The sequence below is a fragment of the Lissotriton vulgaris genome, unplaced genomic scaffold, assembly GCF_964263255.1.
Source record: "Lissotriton vulgaris unplaced genomic scaffold, aLisVul1.2 SCAFFOLD_2723, whole genome shotgun sequence".
Classification (NCBI taxonomy): domain Eukaryota; kingdom Metazoa; phylum Chordata; class Amphibia; order Caudata; family Salamandridae; genus Lissotriton; species Lissotriton vulgaris.
In genome coordinates this window covers 164,300-176,654 of record NW_028245333.1, presented here as the reverse complement: position 1 = coordinate 176,654, position 12,355 = coordinate 164,300, and the positions used below count along the sequence as shown (strand labels likewise).

General features: G+C 47.7%; 1 protein-coding gene across 1 annotated transcript in view; it reads left to right on the top strand.

Moving 5' to 3' along the window:
- LOC147666476 (uncharacterized) overlaps positions 1–9,954 on the top strand; it is a 139,687-nt gene extending 129,733 nt beyond the window's left edge. The window contains exon 19 of the mRNA XM_086949061.1: positions 9,110–9,954. Coding sequence (XP_086805187.1) covers positions 9,110–9,301 — 192 coding nt within the window. The 3' untranslated portion in view covers positions 9,302–9,954. The remainder of the gene's footprint in view (positions 1–9,109) is intronic.
- Positions 9,955–12,355: the final 2,401 nt, after the last annotated feature.

The window sequence follows — 12,355 nt, the reverse complement described above, 5'->3', positions numbered from 1 at the left end:
GCCAACAGCACTGGGGGCAGCCCCGAGCCCCACCGACCACGCACGCAACCTAGGAATCATCCTCGACTCAATGCTCTCAATGACCAAGCAAGTCAACGCCGGCTCCTCCTCCTGCTTCAACACCCTCCGCATGCTCCGCAAGATCTACAGATGGATCACGACAGACACAAGAAAGACAATCACCCAGGCCCTCGTCAGCAGCAGACTCGACTACGGAAACGCCCTCTACGCGGGAGCCCCGACCAAGCTCATCAATCGACTACAACACATCCAAAATGCCTCAGCAAGACTGATCCTCGATGTACCACGACATGGCCACATCACCCCCACCTGAGAAACCTGCACTGTCTCCCAGTCAACAAGAGGATATCCTTCAAGTTCCTCATCCACGCACACAAGGCACTCAACAAGACCGGCCTAGCATACCTCAACAGACGGCTCTACTTCTACACCCCCAACCGCCAGCTACGCTCTGCCGACCTCTCACTCGCCACCGTCCCGCGCATCCGAAGAACAACCACCGGCGGGAGATCCTTCTCCCACCTCGTCGCCAAGACATGGAACACCCTCCCACTGAGCCTACGACAGACCCAAGACCTGCTGACCTTCAGGAGGACACTTAAGACCTGGCTGCTCGATCAGAAGCGGCACCCATCTTCCCCCGCCCCTTTCCCAGCGCCTTCAGACCTTCACAGGTATTTATTTATTTATTTATTTATTTCTGAATTTGTAAAGCGCCTGGTTACACTGTCAGTGTGTCCCCGTGCTGTCAGAAGAGCCAGCTACTCCGTCAGTCAGAACAAGACGGGCTAATCTTTAGGAAAGAGGAATGTTTTAAGTTTCCTGCGGAAGATGAGCTCCGATGTTTCCACTCTTAAGCTCAGGGGGAGAGAGTTCCATTTGTGTGCCGCCAAGGTACGAAAGGATCTTCCTCCCATTCTGGCTTTCTTGTGTCTGGGGACAGCGAGAAGGCCTGCTCCTAGCGAGCGGAGTTGTCGGGTGGGCGTATAGGGGCAGAGAAGGTTCCGAAGGAAGGCCGGGCCCTTGCCATGTACGATCCTGTGACCAATACAAAGGACTTTGAAGTCGATTCTTTCATTGATCGGAAGCCAATGTAGTGTTTGTAGGGATTTTTTTGAGGCGGCTCTTCTGGGCAGCCGGAGGACCAGGCGAGCTGCAGCATTCTGAATTGTCTGCAGTCGCCGCCGACTAGTGGCTTTGGCACCTAGATACAGGGCATTGCCGTAGTCCAGTTTTGATGTGACAAGGGCGTGGACCAGGGTCTTCCTAGATGATTCTGGGAGCAGGTCGATGGTTTTGCGGAGTTTCCGTAGAATCGAGAAGCACGTACCAGCTACCCGTCTGGTGTGGTAGTCGTAGTCCAACTTTGAGTCCACCCATACTCCAAGATTCTTGACCTGATCTTTAGGGGTAGGGAGGGGCCCCAAGGTCTGCGGCCACCAGGCAGATGACCAGACTGAGGGGGGTTTTCCAACAATCAGCACCTCAGTCTTGTCACCGTTAAGACGGAGGCAGTTCTTCGCCATCCATCCAGCCAGCTCCTGGAGGCATGCTGAGAAGTTCGCGGCGGCTTGTTCAGCAGGTTGAGTCAGAGCGACCACCAACTGTGTGTCGTCTGCGTATGTCACTACTTCCACCCCATAGCGTTCCGCAGTAGTAGCCACGGGGGTGACATATAAATTAAAAAGGGTTGGACTGAGGCTTGAGCCCTGCGGCACTCCTTGACCGAGGTCAAAGGTGTCGGAACGTGCTCCTCCTTGCTCCACCGAGAAGCTACGGTTGGTGAGAAAAGATTCCAGCCATAACCAGGCCATGCCTGTCACCCCTCCTTTCTTCAGACACTGTAGCAGCGTATGATGTGCTACAGTGTCGAAGGCTGCACTGAGGTCCAGGAGCACTAGTGCTGCCACATGTCCGGCGTCCACGTGCTTCCTCAGTGCCTCAGTCGAAAAAAGGAGGGCTGATTCTGTGGAGTGGCGGGCCCGGAAGCCCGATTGGTTGGTATGCAGGAGGCCTCTGGACTCTATGTGTGCTGAGAGTTGTTGGTTAACCAGCTTTTCCGCCAGTTTAGAGAAGAAGGGTAGAAGCGAAATGGGGCGTAGGTTGCTAAGCTGGGACGCACTGATGTTGGGTTTTTTCTTAAGAGGCAGTACGACTGCCTGTTTCCACCCGTGAGGGACCTTGCCCGTGTTAAAAGAGGTAGACAATATGTGGCCAACATAAGGTGCCAGAAGACTCATGGCGCTGGCCAGGAATTTGGCAGGGGCAGGATCGTGCGGGGATCCTGATTTGATTCCTTTAGCAGTGGCTATCAGGAGGTCCTCCGACGGAACCTGGTATACTGTGAGGCAGTCTTCGATCTTTGCCTCCCAAGTTGCTTCTTCCTGAGGAGGAAGAAGGTTAGAGCCAGTTCTGGCATCATCAGGGAAACTGTTGTAAATATCGCGTACTTTTTTGTGGAAAAATTCCGCGATGGCGTTACAAGATTGTGCTGAGGTGTCGGCCTGCTCTAAAGCGGGGGGAGGTGTAGTAATCTCTTTATAGATCCTAAAGAGTTCCTTGGATGAGCAGTTAGCACTATCTATTCGATCAGCGTAGAAGGTCGCTTTGGTTTTCCTAATTTGGAAGTGGTATTCTTTTATGCTAGCTTTGTATACATCTCTTGCCTCTGGTGAGTAGTTCTTTCTCCAGGCGCGTTCGAGCCTCTTACAGGCTGCCTTGGTTTCTCTAAGAGCTGTGCTGAACCAAGGTGCAGTTTTAGTTTGTCGCTCCGGGCCCTTATTGGCCCAAGGGGCAGTGATGTCCAGGGCTTTAGTGATGTGTCCGTCCAGGGCCATGCAAGCCCTGTCAACGTCCACTCCTAAGTCTGCGGGGGAACCGTTTAGTAGGAAGTGATGTTCAAAAGAGTCCATGGAGAAACTGGCCCATTTCCTTTGTTGTTTATTGGCGCTATGGTGAGTTTTTTTATGGTGAGTCATGACTAGGAAGTGAAAAGGGACTAGGAAGTGATCGGTCCACAGCAAAGGAATGGGAGTGTCCTGCTTCAGATCCTCCAAATTATTAAAAATGGGGTCAAGTAGGTGCCCCTGACGATGAGTCGGGAGGAGGGAGGCAGTTTCTAATTGTAAGGTTTGCAGCTCTTGGCGCAATTCTTGAGCAGCTGAATTGTTGAGGTCTTCGAAGTGGAGATTAAGATCCCCTAATACAAGGAACTTCCTGTATCTCATAGCCGATGGGGTGACGTTCTGGATGAGACTTTCCGCGAAGTTTCTGCTACCTCCCGGGGGTCTATAGATTAGTAGGCCTTTAATGACCGTATTTTTGTCGATACCGATGGAGAAGGCTCCAGTTTCGCTATCTGTTATATTAGCTGGTTCGAGGGAGCATGTCATATTCATTCTATAGATTATGGCAATGCCACCTCCCCTTCCCTTGGGTCTATCCTGCCTGCAAATTGCATATCCAGGGGGCAGGGCCTCCCTGACTTCAGGGTCTGAGTCTTCGTCCAGCCAAGTTTCAGTGAGGCATAGTATGTCCCATTTGTTGTCTGTTATAAGGTCGAATACTTCTAGTTTATGCTTTTTGAGGGAGCGACAGTTAAGCAGAGCCCCACTGATTTTCCTACTGTGCTCTGGTTGGGCGTTGCCGTTGGGCGTACTTGCTTTGGGATGTTTATTGAGGATGAAGCCACAGTGTTCGCAGGGATTTGTAGGACTACGCATACTGAGATCAATACTGTGCTCACATACCTTTAGGTATTTGTTGCGAAGGCTGAGGAGCTCCTCTTTATCGTATCGGTTATCTGGGAGGTGAGGACCAGGGGGTCTGGCCCCGTGCCCCGGTCTGCCGCGGACGGGCGCAGACGGGCTTGCCTAGGCGCGCCTTCGGCGCGCAAACGGCGCTCCCGCTGCGCTCGTCCGCTGCGCTTCCGCTGGCAACACATGATATGGGCAGAGGAGGGCGTGGCCTCGAAAGTGGGCGTGGCCTGTGCGTCACCGGGGAGGCGAGCTGGGGGTCGTTGCAGCCGTCACGAAGGACGCTGTTTGGTCTAAGTTCAGGTAATGTGAAGCAACAAGCTTCTAGATAAGTACACACAGATAAAAGCAATTTTTACAAGTTTTAAAAGAGCGTGTCTCCCGGCGTCTGCCTGCGGAGCTCTGACACTGTGTAGTGTGCTTAACAATTGACTGATTGATTGCCAAGGAGAAAGCTGGAAGACTGAAGAGGAAAGACTGTCCAGGTGTGTTTGTGGGTTGACCTGCAGTTGCTTTGCTGCCAAGGAGAGGGGAAGGACTTTTCTGTTGCTGTGTCCCCTTGTTTGAAGAGATATCCACGGGCCTGAGGAGAGCTGGCCTCCTGTTAAGAAGTCCCAGGAACAAAAGGACTTTACCCCCAGCTTCCCCCTGAACTCTGCGGTATGGGTTCTGCCCTTCCTAGAGTGCTTGATCCAATTGTGTGGGCTCTGGAAGTTGTGCCTGCTGTTTGGGGAGCAGGACAAAAAGAAAAGAAGAAGATCTGTAATTTTCACGCATCGCTCGCTTGCGTAGCACATCCCCGACAGTGCAAGGAAATTCCAGCTGCTGCAAAGATCAAGATCGTCGCATCGCTGGTTGCCGCTGCGCAAACCAACGCATCGTTCGCTTGCGGAATGCATCGCCACGGTGTTGAAAGAGTCCTGTCGTTGCGAGTATCGTTGCAGAGCCGGTCGTCGCTGGGTGAGATCGCGGCACCGCCTGCTTGCGGACTGCATCACATCTCTGCAAACATTGTCGCAGAGCCATCGCATCGAGGGGCCGCGATAGGGGAAGATCGACGCTGCGTTGCACATCGCCGCCACACCGGAGATCGTCACCGTCCCGAAGATCGTCGCATTGTGCCTGTGCGACACCTTTCCTACTGAACCTGCGCACCGAATCCATACAAGGGATCGCATCCCTTCCCATACAGACCGTATTCATCGCAACACGCCTGCTGCGTCCAGCGGGGCTGTCGCATCGCCTCACCAGGGTCTCAGGAGTGACGCATCGCTTTTTTTCAACGCTACCGCTTCAGTTTGGAACTTTTGTCGCATCTAGAGGTACTTTGGGCTAAACTTGACGCAACTGTGGATTATTTTGATGCAAACCCTAGAACTCTTTTAAAGTCATATTCTTGAACTGTGAATGTTGGATTTTTGTTGTTTTGGTCTTGCGTAGTTTAGATAAAGATACTTTATTTTTCTAAACTGGTGTGGAGTCCATTTATGGTGTTTTCACTGTGTTACTGTGAGTGTTAATACAAATACTTTACACATTGCCTTTGATAAGCCTGTCTGCTCGTGCCAAGCTACCAAGGCGGTGAGCAGGGGTTATCTAAAGAGTGTATCCCCCTTACCCTGACTAAAAGCAAGAGTCCCTATTTGGACATTGTTACCTACCTCTGCCAACTAGAGACCCAAGATCTAACAGAACCAAATCCACCCATAAGACAAAGCAACTGAAGGCTCTGCAACACCCCACACTGAGTGTCCAATATCAAGGCAGACACTGGTAGATAGATTGTGAAGTACACAAAAACCTGATATGCTATGGCCAAACGTAAACTGCTTGAACCACCTAAAGTAATTCTACAGTTAAGCAAGAAGTCAATAAGGCTTTACTAAGAAACATTGCTTTAGCAAACATCTGTAAAGCTGCTATGGTCAACACCACACATGTTCACCAAACACTACTGGGTATACCTTGAAGCTCACTATGACGCTTTAGTTGGCCTGCCTGCATTAAAATCTTAATTTCAAACATCTGCACGCTAATCACAGCTTAAGAGAGGAAATGCTTTACAGTCTTTGTAGAGCATGTCTATTTTTAGCTACACATTAAAGTGACCATAAATGAAAACACAATAGCTATTGGTATAAGAGGACACTAAATTGTTCGGTGATTTGAGCATGGTAGATTCTTTGTTATGTTGATTAGAAAGAGAGCCTTGTATATCTGGAGAACTTGTGTTTAACTATTTAGCAGAGCACACGGAGATTTTCAGCCAAACTACTATACCACCAGAAGCTCTCCTAGCACGTGCGAACTGCAGGAAAATAAAAACTCACACAGCCAAGTCTATGGACATTTTCAAGGGCCCATGTCTCTTTAAAAATTCAGAGCTCAAGTCCAAAAGTAAACCCCACTCAGTATCTTCCAGGTTAGCTTTGAGATGCTGTTACAATCAGAGATCTCTCCTGCCCCTTCCTAAGTAGGATCGCTTATAGGTGAGATAATAGATTAGCTATCATTTGGCTTGGAATCCCTTTTAATAGTAGGAACAGGATCATTGATAAACAGTCCTCATTTTCTGGCAAGTCAAAAAGCACACAAAATGGTTGAAGGTAGAAATGTATGAGGAAGAGGGTGTAGGACGGGAGTCTAGAGCATGACCTCGTGGCTCCCAATTCAGATGTCTATAAACGAAGCACAATGACCGAACTTTCACTCAACCTAAGTAAGTAGGCTTCAGATGGGAGCGATACAGAATACCGTATACAATATTAATATGCCTAAAATTGAAGATTATGTAGTCAACACTGAAGTTCTTGACTGCCGAACCGATCTATCCAACCGTTCAGACCATCAAAATATCATCCAAAAAAGGAGTTATAGTTGACGTTTGTATGCAACCAGTTAAGGACATGGGGGCATATTATCAAGGGATTTATCTCCGCTTTTTTGGCTTTAAAAGCCAAGAAAGTGGAGATAAAATTATCTCCCTATTACCTAGCTGTCGCTAACACCAGTTAGCGACAGCTAGTAGGAGATAGCGACCATCTTGGGCCCCGCTTTGCATGTCAGAAAAATTTATCACTAATGACATGCAAAGTGGGCGTGCCAAGATGTTAGCGACTGGAAACAGTCGCTAACATCGCTATCTCCTATTACCAACTTTTGGAGTTGGTAATATCTCCAAAAGCGAACACCTGCCCAGGAGCAGTTCTTAGCCATGTTATTCAATGGGAGGTGGATAACATGGCTAAAAGCATTACCTCAGTAATGCCTGAATATCGCAGATTTTTCAGCGATATTCATGCTTTATTGCCGATTTTTATCGCATTTGCGATAAACTTTGGTAATGCCAAGGTTTATCTGCAATAAAAATCGCCGCAGCTCGGGGATAATTTTTTATCGCTAACCAAGCAATAGCGATAAATATCGCTATTGCTTGGTAATATGCCCCATTATTTCCTAATTGCTCTGAAATTTCTGTGGTGCCCGGGGCTAGGTATGATACGCTATACAAAACAATAATATATGGATAGGTAGCCCGCTGCAAATGTATAGGAGGCACGTACGTGCGAATCTGTCGGTGCACAAATCTGTAGCAATAGCATACCCCCCAACCCCTCTCCCCCATCCCGCATTTGCCCACCCACTGACTGGTTTTTGGGAGATGGTTGGTTATCAATTTGGCCCTCAGCCAATAGACAAGCTTCTTTGTTGGTACTATATGGTAGCTCAGCTGAGGTGACACCCCCCCACCATTAGAGCCCAAGGTAGAGTATAGTGACTGTGCCCCAGGTGCTGTTGACTGTTGCAGTGATAAGGTATGAAGAATAACAACTTTGCCGGCTGGAAATTACAATTGGCTTTCTGCCAGTTCCATTTATTTGTTAATGCCCCTAACAGTCTCTAGAAATCCATCTATAGTAGTGCTCTTAAGTGTTTTAGTGAGAGTCAATCAATTACTAGTTCAAAAATCAACAGACCCACTAACGCAAACTCAGAGCATAGGTCTACTTCTAGGTGACACCCACAGCATAATGTACATGTAGTAGCAAGTGGGTGTCTTGGTACTTCCAGGGTTCGCTGACTGATTATCAGCCAATTCAGACGCACAGTCTAAGCAACCAACTATTAAGAACTTTACATAAACTTACATAGTTTCCATGTGCTGCTGCACAGAAAACTAAAAGGGAGAGCGTGGTCAGTACCTGGTTTATGCAAGGGCCAAGTGGGGTGGCCTAGCCCAGCCTCTTCCAGTCGATGACGGGCAAAGACAGCCATGCGTTTAGCTTTGGCTTTGCACTGGTAAAGGCCCACTTAGTGGGTAGACATTTTGAGCTACATAGTGCTCTCCAAGTAAAAGGGCTTACATCCTGGACCCCCTCCTTGGCTTCCCAGGGGGGTTATGGGGCTTCTAGTCCTGGTCAGCTTGCCCACGTCCCGCACAGCAGATAGACACTTTCCGATATATAGCACTTACCGAGAAAAGGGGTTTATGCACTCTGCCCTCTCCTCGGCATCACAAGTGTGCGGTAGGCTTCTGGCTCCTGTGAGCTCCTTTGCGTCCACAGTTACTAATCTATCTTCGATGCTACTCTCCACTTACACTACTGACCTGCAGTGCAGAAGATAATCTCAGATGAAGTCTTTGCCCTGGTGCATTGTAGGCTAAGGGAGGAGTCACAACAGGTCTTGTAACTTGAAAACACCTTAGAAAAAACAACTTGTAAACATCTGCGCCCAACACTAGATGCATACCTGCCAACTCCTGCGGTGCTACAGTGTGACAGAGGATGTGAGCTCCCATCACCCGGTCTCCCAGTGAGGAGCCGATTATCACCTGGTGGCAGGGAAAACAAGCTGAAAACCACAGTAAATAGTGGTTTTCCAGGTCGGTTTCCGAGGCTCTGAACTCGCGGAGTCCATTAAGGGGTGTGAAAACACAGCAGGACAATAGCACAGGCCTCAGCAAGCTTTTTTTTGGGAGGAAGGCACTTGGGGCGGGGTGGGGTTCAAGAGTGCCTCACAGGTACCTCTCGGCACGCGGCCCCACCCCCTTCAAGGCACACAGTGAGATTATTCTTCAAGTTGGCAGGTATGTAGATGACAGGAGTATGCAAAGCATATGAATCTAAACACTGCGCTCTACAAGCAGAAAGTTGCAGGGTAAGTAACATTTTCTTTGCCAAGGTTAAAGGGAAGCACATAATTATCAATAATATATAATAATGTAAAAAGAGCCAATCCGATTGGATGTTTACTTATTATGGAAATATTAAGCGACCCAGAAACAAAGACACTAAAATAAATCTAAATTGTCATATTCTTCTCATTTTTAGCTTGAAAAGAATGCCAAATCAGACCTGCTGCTGAAAGACCTGTACGTGGAAAATGCGCAGCTGATGAAGGCTCTGCAGGTTACAGAGCAGAGGCAGAAAAGTGCAGAGAAAAAGAACTTTATCCTGGATGAAAAAATTGCAGCCCTGAATAAATTAATCAGAAACATTGCCCCAGCATCCCTCTCGGCCTAGAGTTGTTGCACCCCCTTTGGCCCAGCCAGGAGGAAGCCTCCGCTAGTACAGAATAAAATCCAGAAGAGTCTCTTTGTGTCATGAATATCAACTTCTTGGGTGGAATCGTGACTCTGAACATGGCGGCCATGTCAGACATGTTCAACTCCCCAGCTACTTTGCTGCTGGGTGTGGAGAACACAGAGATGCGAGATGGCAATGTGATATCAGAACTTTCTGCAGTTGTAGACACTTCTCAACCAAGTTGCTCAGGGATTAAAGCTGAATGGAGGTACGGAGAAGTGTGGCTTAACGGCAGCGAGATAAACGCTTGGAAAGTATATACTTTTATGAGTGAGAGAAAATAGAAAAGAAAACTGGGTTGAGACTGAAGAAGGACAATGAGCAACACCAACTTGATGTCTTCTGTCTCCAGTTTGGATGACATTGCAGGATGTTACTCTTCAGTGGCTGGTTGATTGGTTAGCGCGTGTGAAAAATGTACAGTTTTATATACAGTGTGTTTTATATGTACATATGTAAACATTGTTAGCACCAAAAATCGCCTACATTCCTTGGTGTGTGAAAGCACAGCTGGCTGATGTAATGAACTGCACTTCTTTTGCTTCACATGTGAACAATTTACAAAATAAATGTGAAAATGTTTATTTTTACTAATGTATTTGTATGGTTTCAGATCAGTATATGTTGTGTTTGCATCTGAAACACAGAGAAGCGAGCGCATTTTTTTCTCCAGCACAAAAATATCATTATTGGATTAGTAAACATGCATGCACCATTCATGCGTCTTTGTGGTGCTGATGTAGCCACTGATGTCAGGATACAAACAAGCTATTGGGACCTGTGAAGGATCATGGAGAAATTGATGCTGTAAAATTGCTCCTATCTGAAGAGCCGCGCCCTCAGAGCTTTTCTGAGCTCAGATGTTTTTAGCCTGTTATAAGCGACACTTGGAGGCTGAAGCACACATGCAGGCTGGGAAGAGGAAGCTCCGTCATGCACACTGGAATTCTTACATTTTTATTTTATAGGTTTTTTTAGTTTTAAAAACCTTTATTAAAAACAAATAGCAGTGAACAGAAGGTGGTGCCTACAACCCTGGCCGTGCCGGCAGCGTAAACACTTAAAGGGACACCCAAGCATTAGGCCGGGAGATACATACAATAAGCCTAAAACCACTTCGGGCCGGCCGCGCAAACAAAATCATTGCTCACAAAATAAAGAGGCATTAGAGGGGTAACGAACCATGTAAAGCAGAAGGGCCCAAGCCATGATCTGCAGCAGTAATTGTGATGTACATATGGAGTTCTTTAAAAGTGATGTAAGCATCAGTTTGGCTTCCTGATATTGCAATGCCTAGGCAGGTTGAGATTAATCTACATACTAGCAAGGGTGAACAAGGCCTCTTGGACAGTGGATGAAACCTTGAAAGCAGTTAGAAAATGGATAGTGCCATATGGCAGTGTCACAGTAAGAGAAGTAGCTAGCATGCTTCCCATTTTGATGCATCCGCAGCACCATGATCATATAAAGATGGAGGGCCAGTAGGAGGCTGTTGTCATATTCCAGTTTGGATGTAACCATGGAGTAGTCTAAAAATACTTAAATGCACGGAGGACAACAATTTGGGGTACAGTAGAAGCAGGGATTACCACACACTGTGTGCTCATAGCTGTTCATATACAGGCTAATAGATCATGAAAATTCACGTGCACAAATATCCCATCAGAAATGCTTCCATTGCATGCCAGGATTCTGCCACCAATATATCAGGTTACTTCCACTTGACTTTTAAAAAATTTCTATGTGCTGCAAGTAGTGCCGGGTGTTCTCAAATATCCCAGGCTGCTTCCAATCTGATATTCTACTGGCCAGCCTGCCAAGAATAACTCTCCAGAAAGTTGATAAACCAGGCAAGGAAATCGAATCTGGTTTATTGATCATTCATTCAAATCTTACAATATAAAATCATTAAACATGCATTTTATACAATCAAGAATAATAAAATACTCAGCCCTCACTTTATGTAATTAGATAAGAATTCAGAATTGTAGTTAAAAACCAGTTTTTTTTCTTCATTCCTAAAATACCAACAGCTCTCAGGGAGGCAGAATTACAAGCCCCTGCGTCAGGTATAATGTATGCAGGGTGGGCGTTCCCACGCAAAAAGCCATGAAGAACTGACACCGTGAAATCTACAAGATTTCACTGCGTCACTCTACGCCTTCCCCTCGTCAAAATCCGTACACCAGGTTTGCGTCCCAACACTTACTTCCACACATACAGGTGTGCTTGATCCTCCCCCGCACCTACTCTGACCCCGATATTGTTGAAAATAGTTTCCCCTAGGAGACGGATTCCTCCATTCTTATGGCGCTTCCCGCCCTACTCCCTTCTTAACCCTGTGTTTAAGGAGGAACTTGCTGCATCTATGGAGTCTTTTATCGACCAGAACATAGGTTCGGTAGACTCCTTTCAAACAGTCTGGGAGACCTTCAAGGTATTTGTCAGAGGGATAACCATCTCTAAGCACGCGGGGGTCCTCAAATCGATACGGGATAGGTTGGCGGCTTTGGAGCGTAAGCTGAAGAATCTTGAGTCCACGCGTGTGGCTAACCAGAGCGGGAACATAGCGCGGGAGCTCGCACAGACGCTCAGAGAGTATCATAAAGAGGCAAACGCTGAGCTGAAGCACCTTGGGAAGTATGCCACTGCTCGTGCCTATGGCGAGAGCGAATGGCCGGGGACGCTCCTTGGACGGACCCTTAGACCGCGTAGAGATAGAACTTCGATTCCGGTTATAACACCACCACCAGGAGAGCCGCCACTCACTGTGACACAGGTGGCGGAGCAGTTCCGTAGGTATTATGAAGAGCTATATTCCTCGCCGGCCTGCATCACTGATGAGCCCATTCTAGACTACTTGTCCTATCCGTGGTTAAACGATGTTCACCGCAAATTCCTGATGCGAGCCATTGAAAGGGAGAAATTGACTTTGGCCCTCTCGGGGATGAGGGCGGGTAGTGCGCCGGGGAGCGATGGACTCACTGTCGC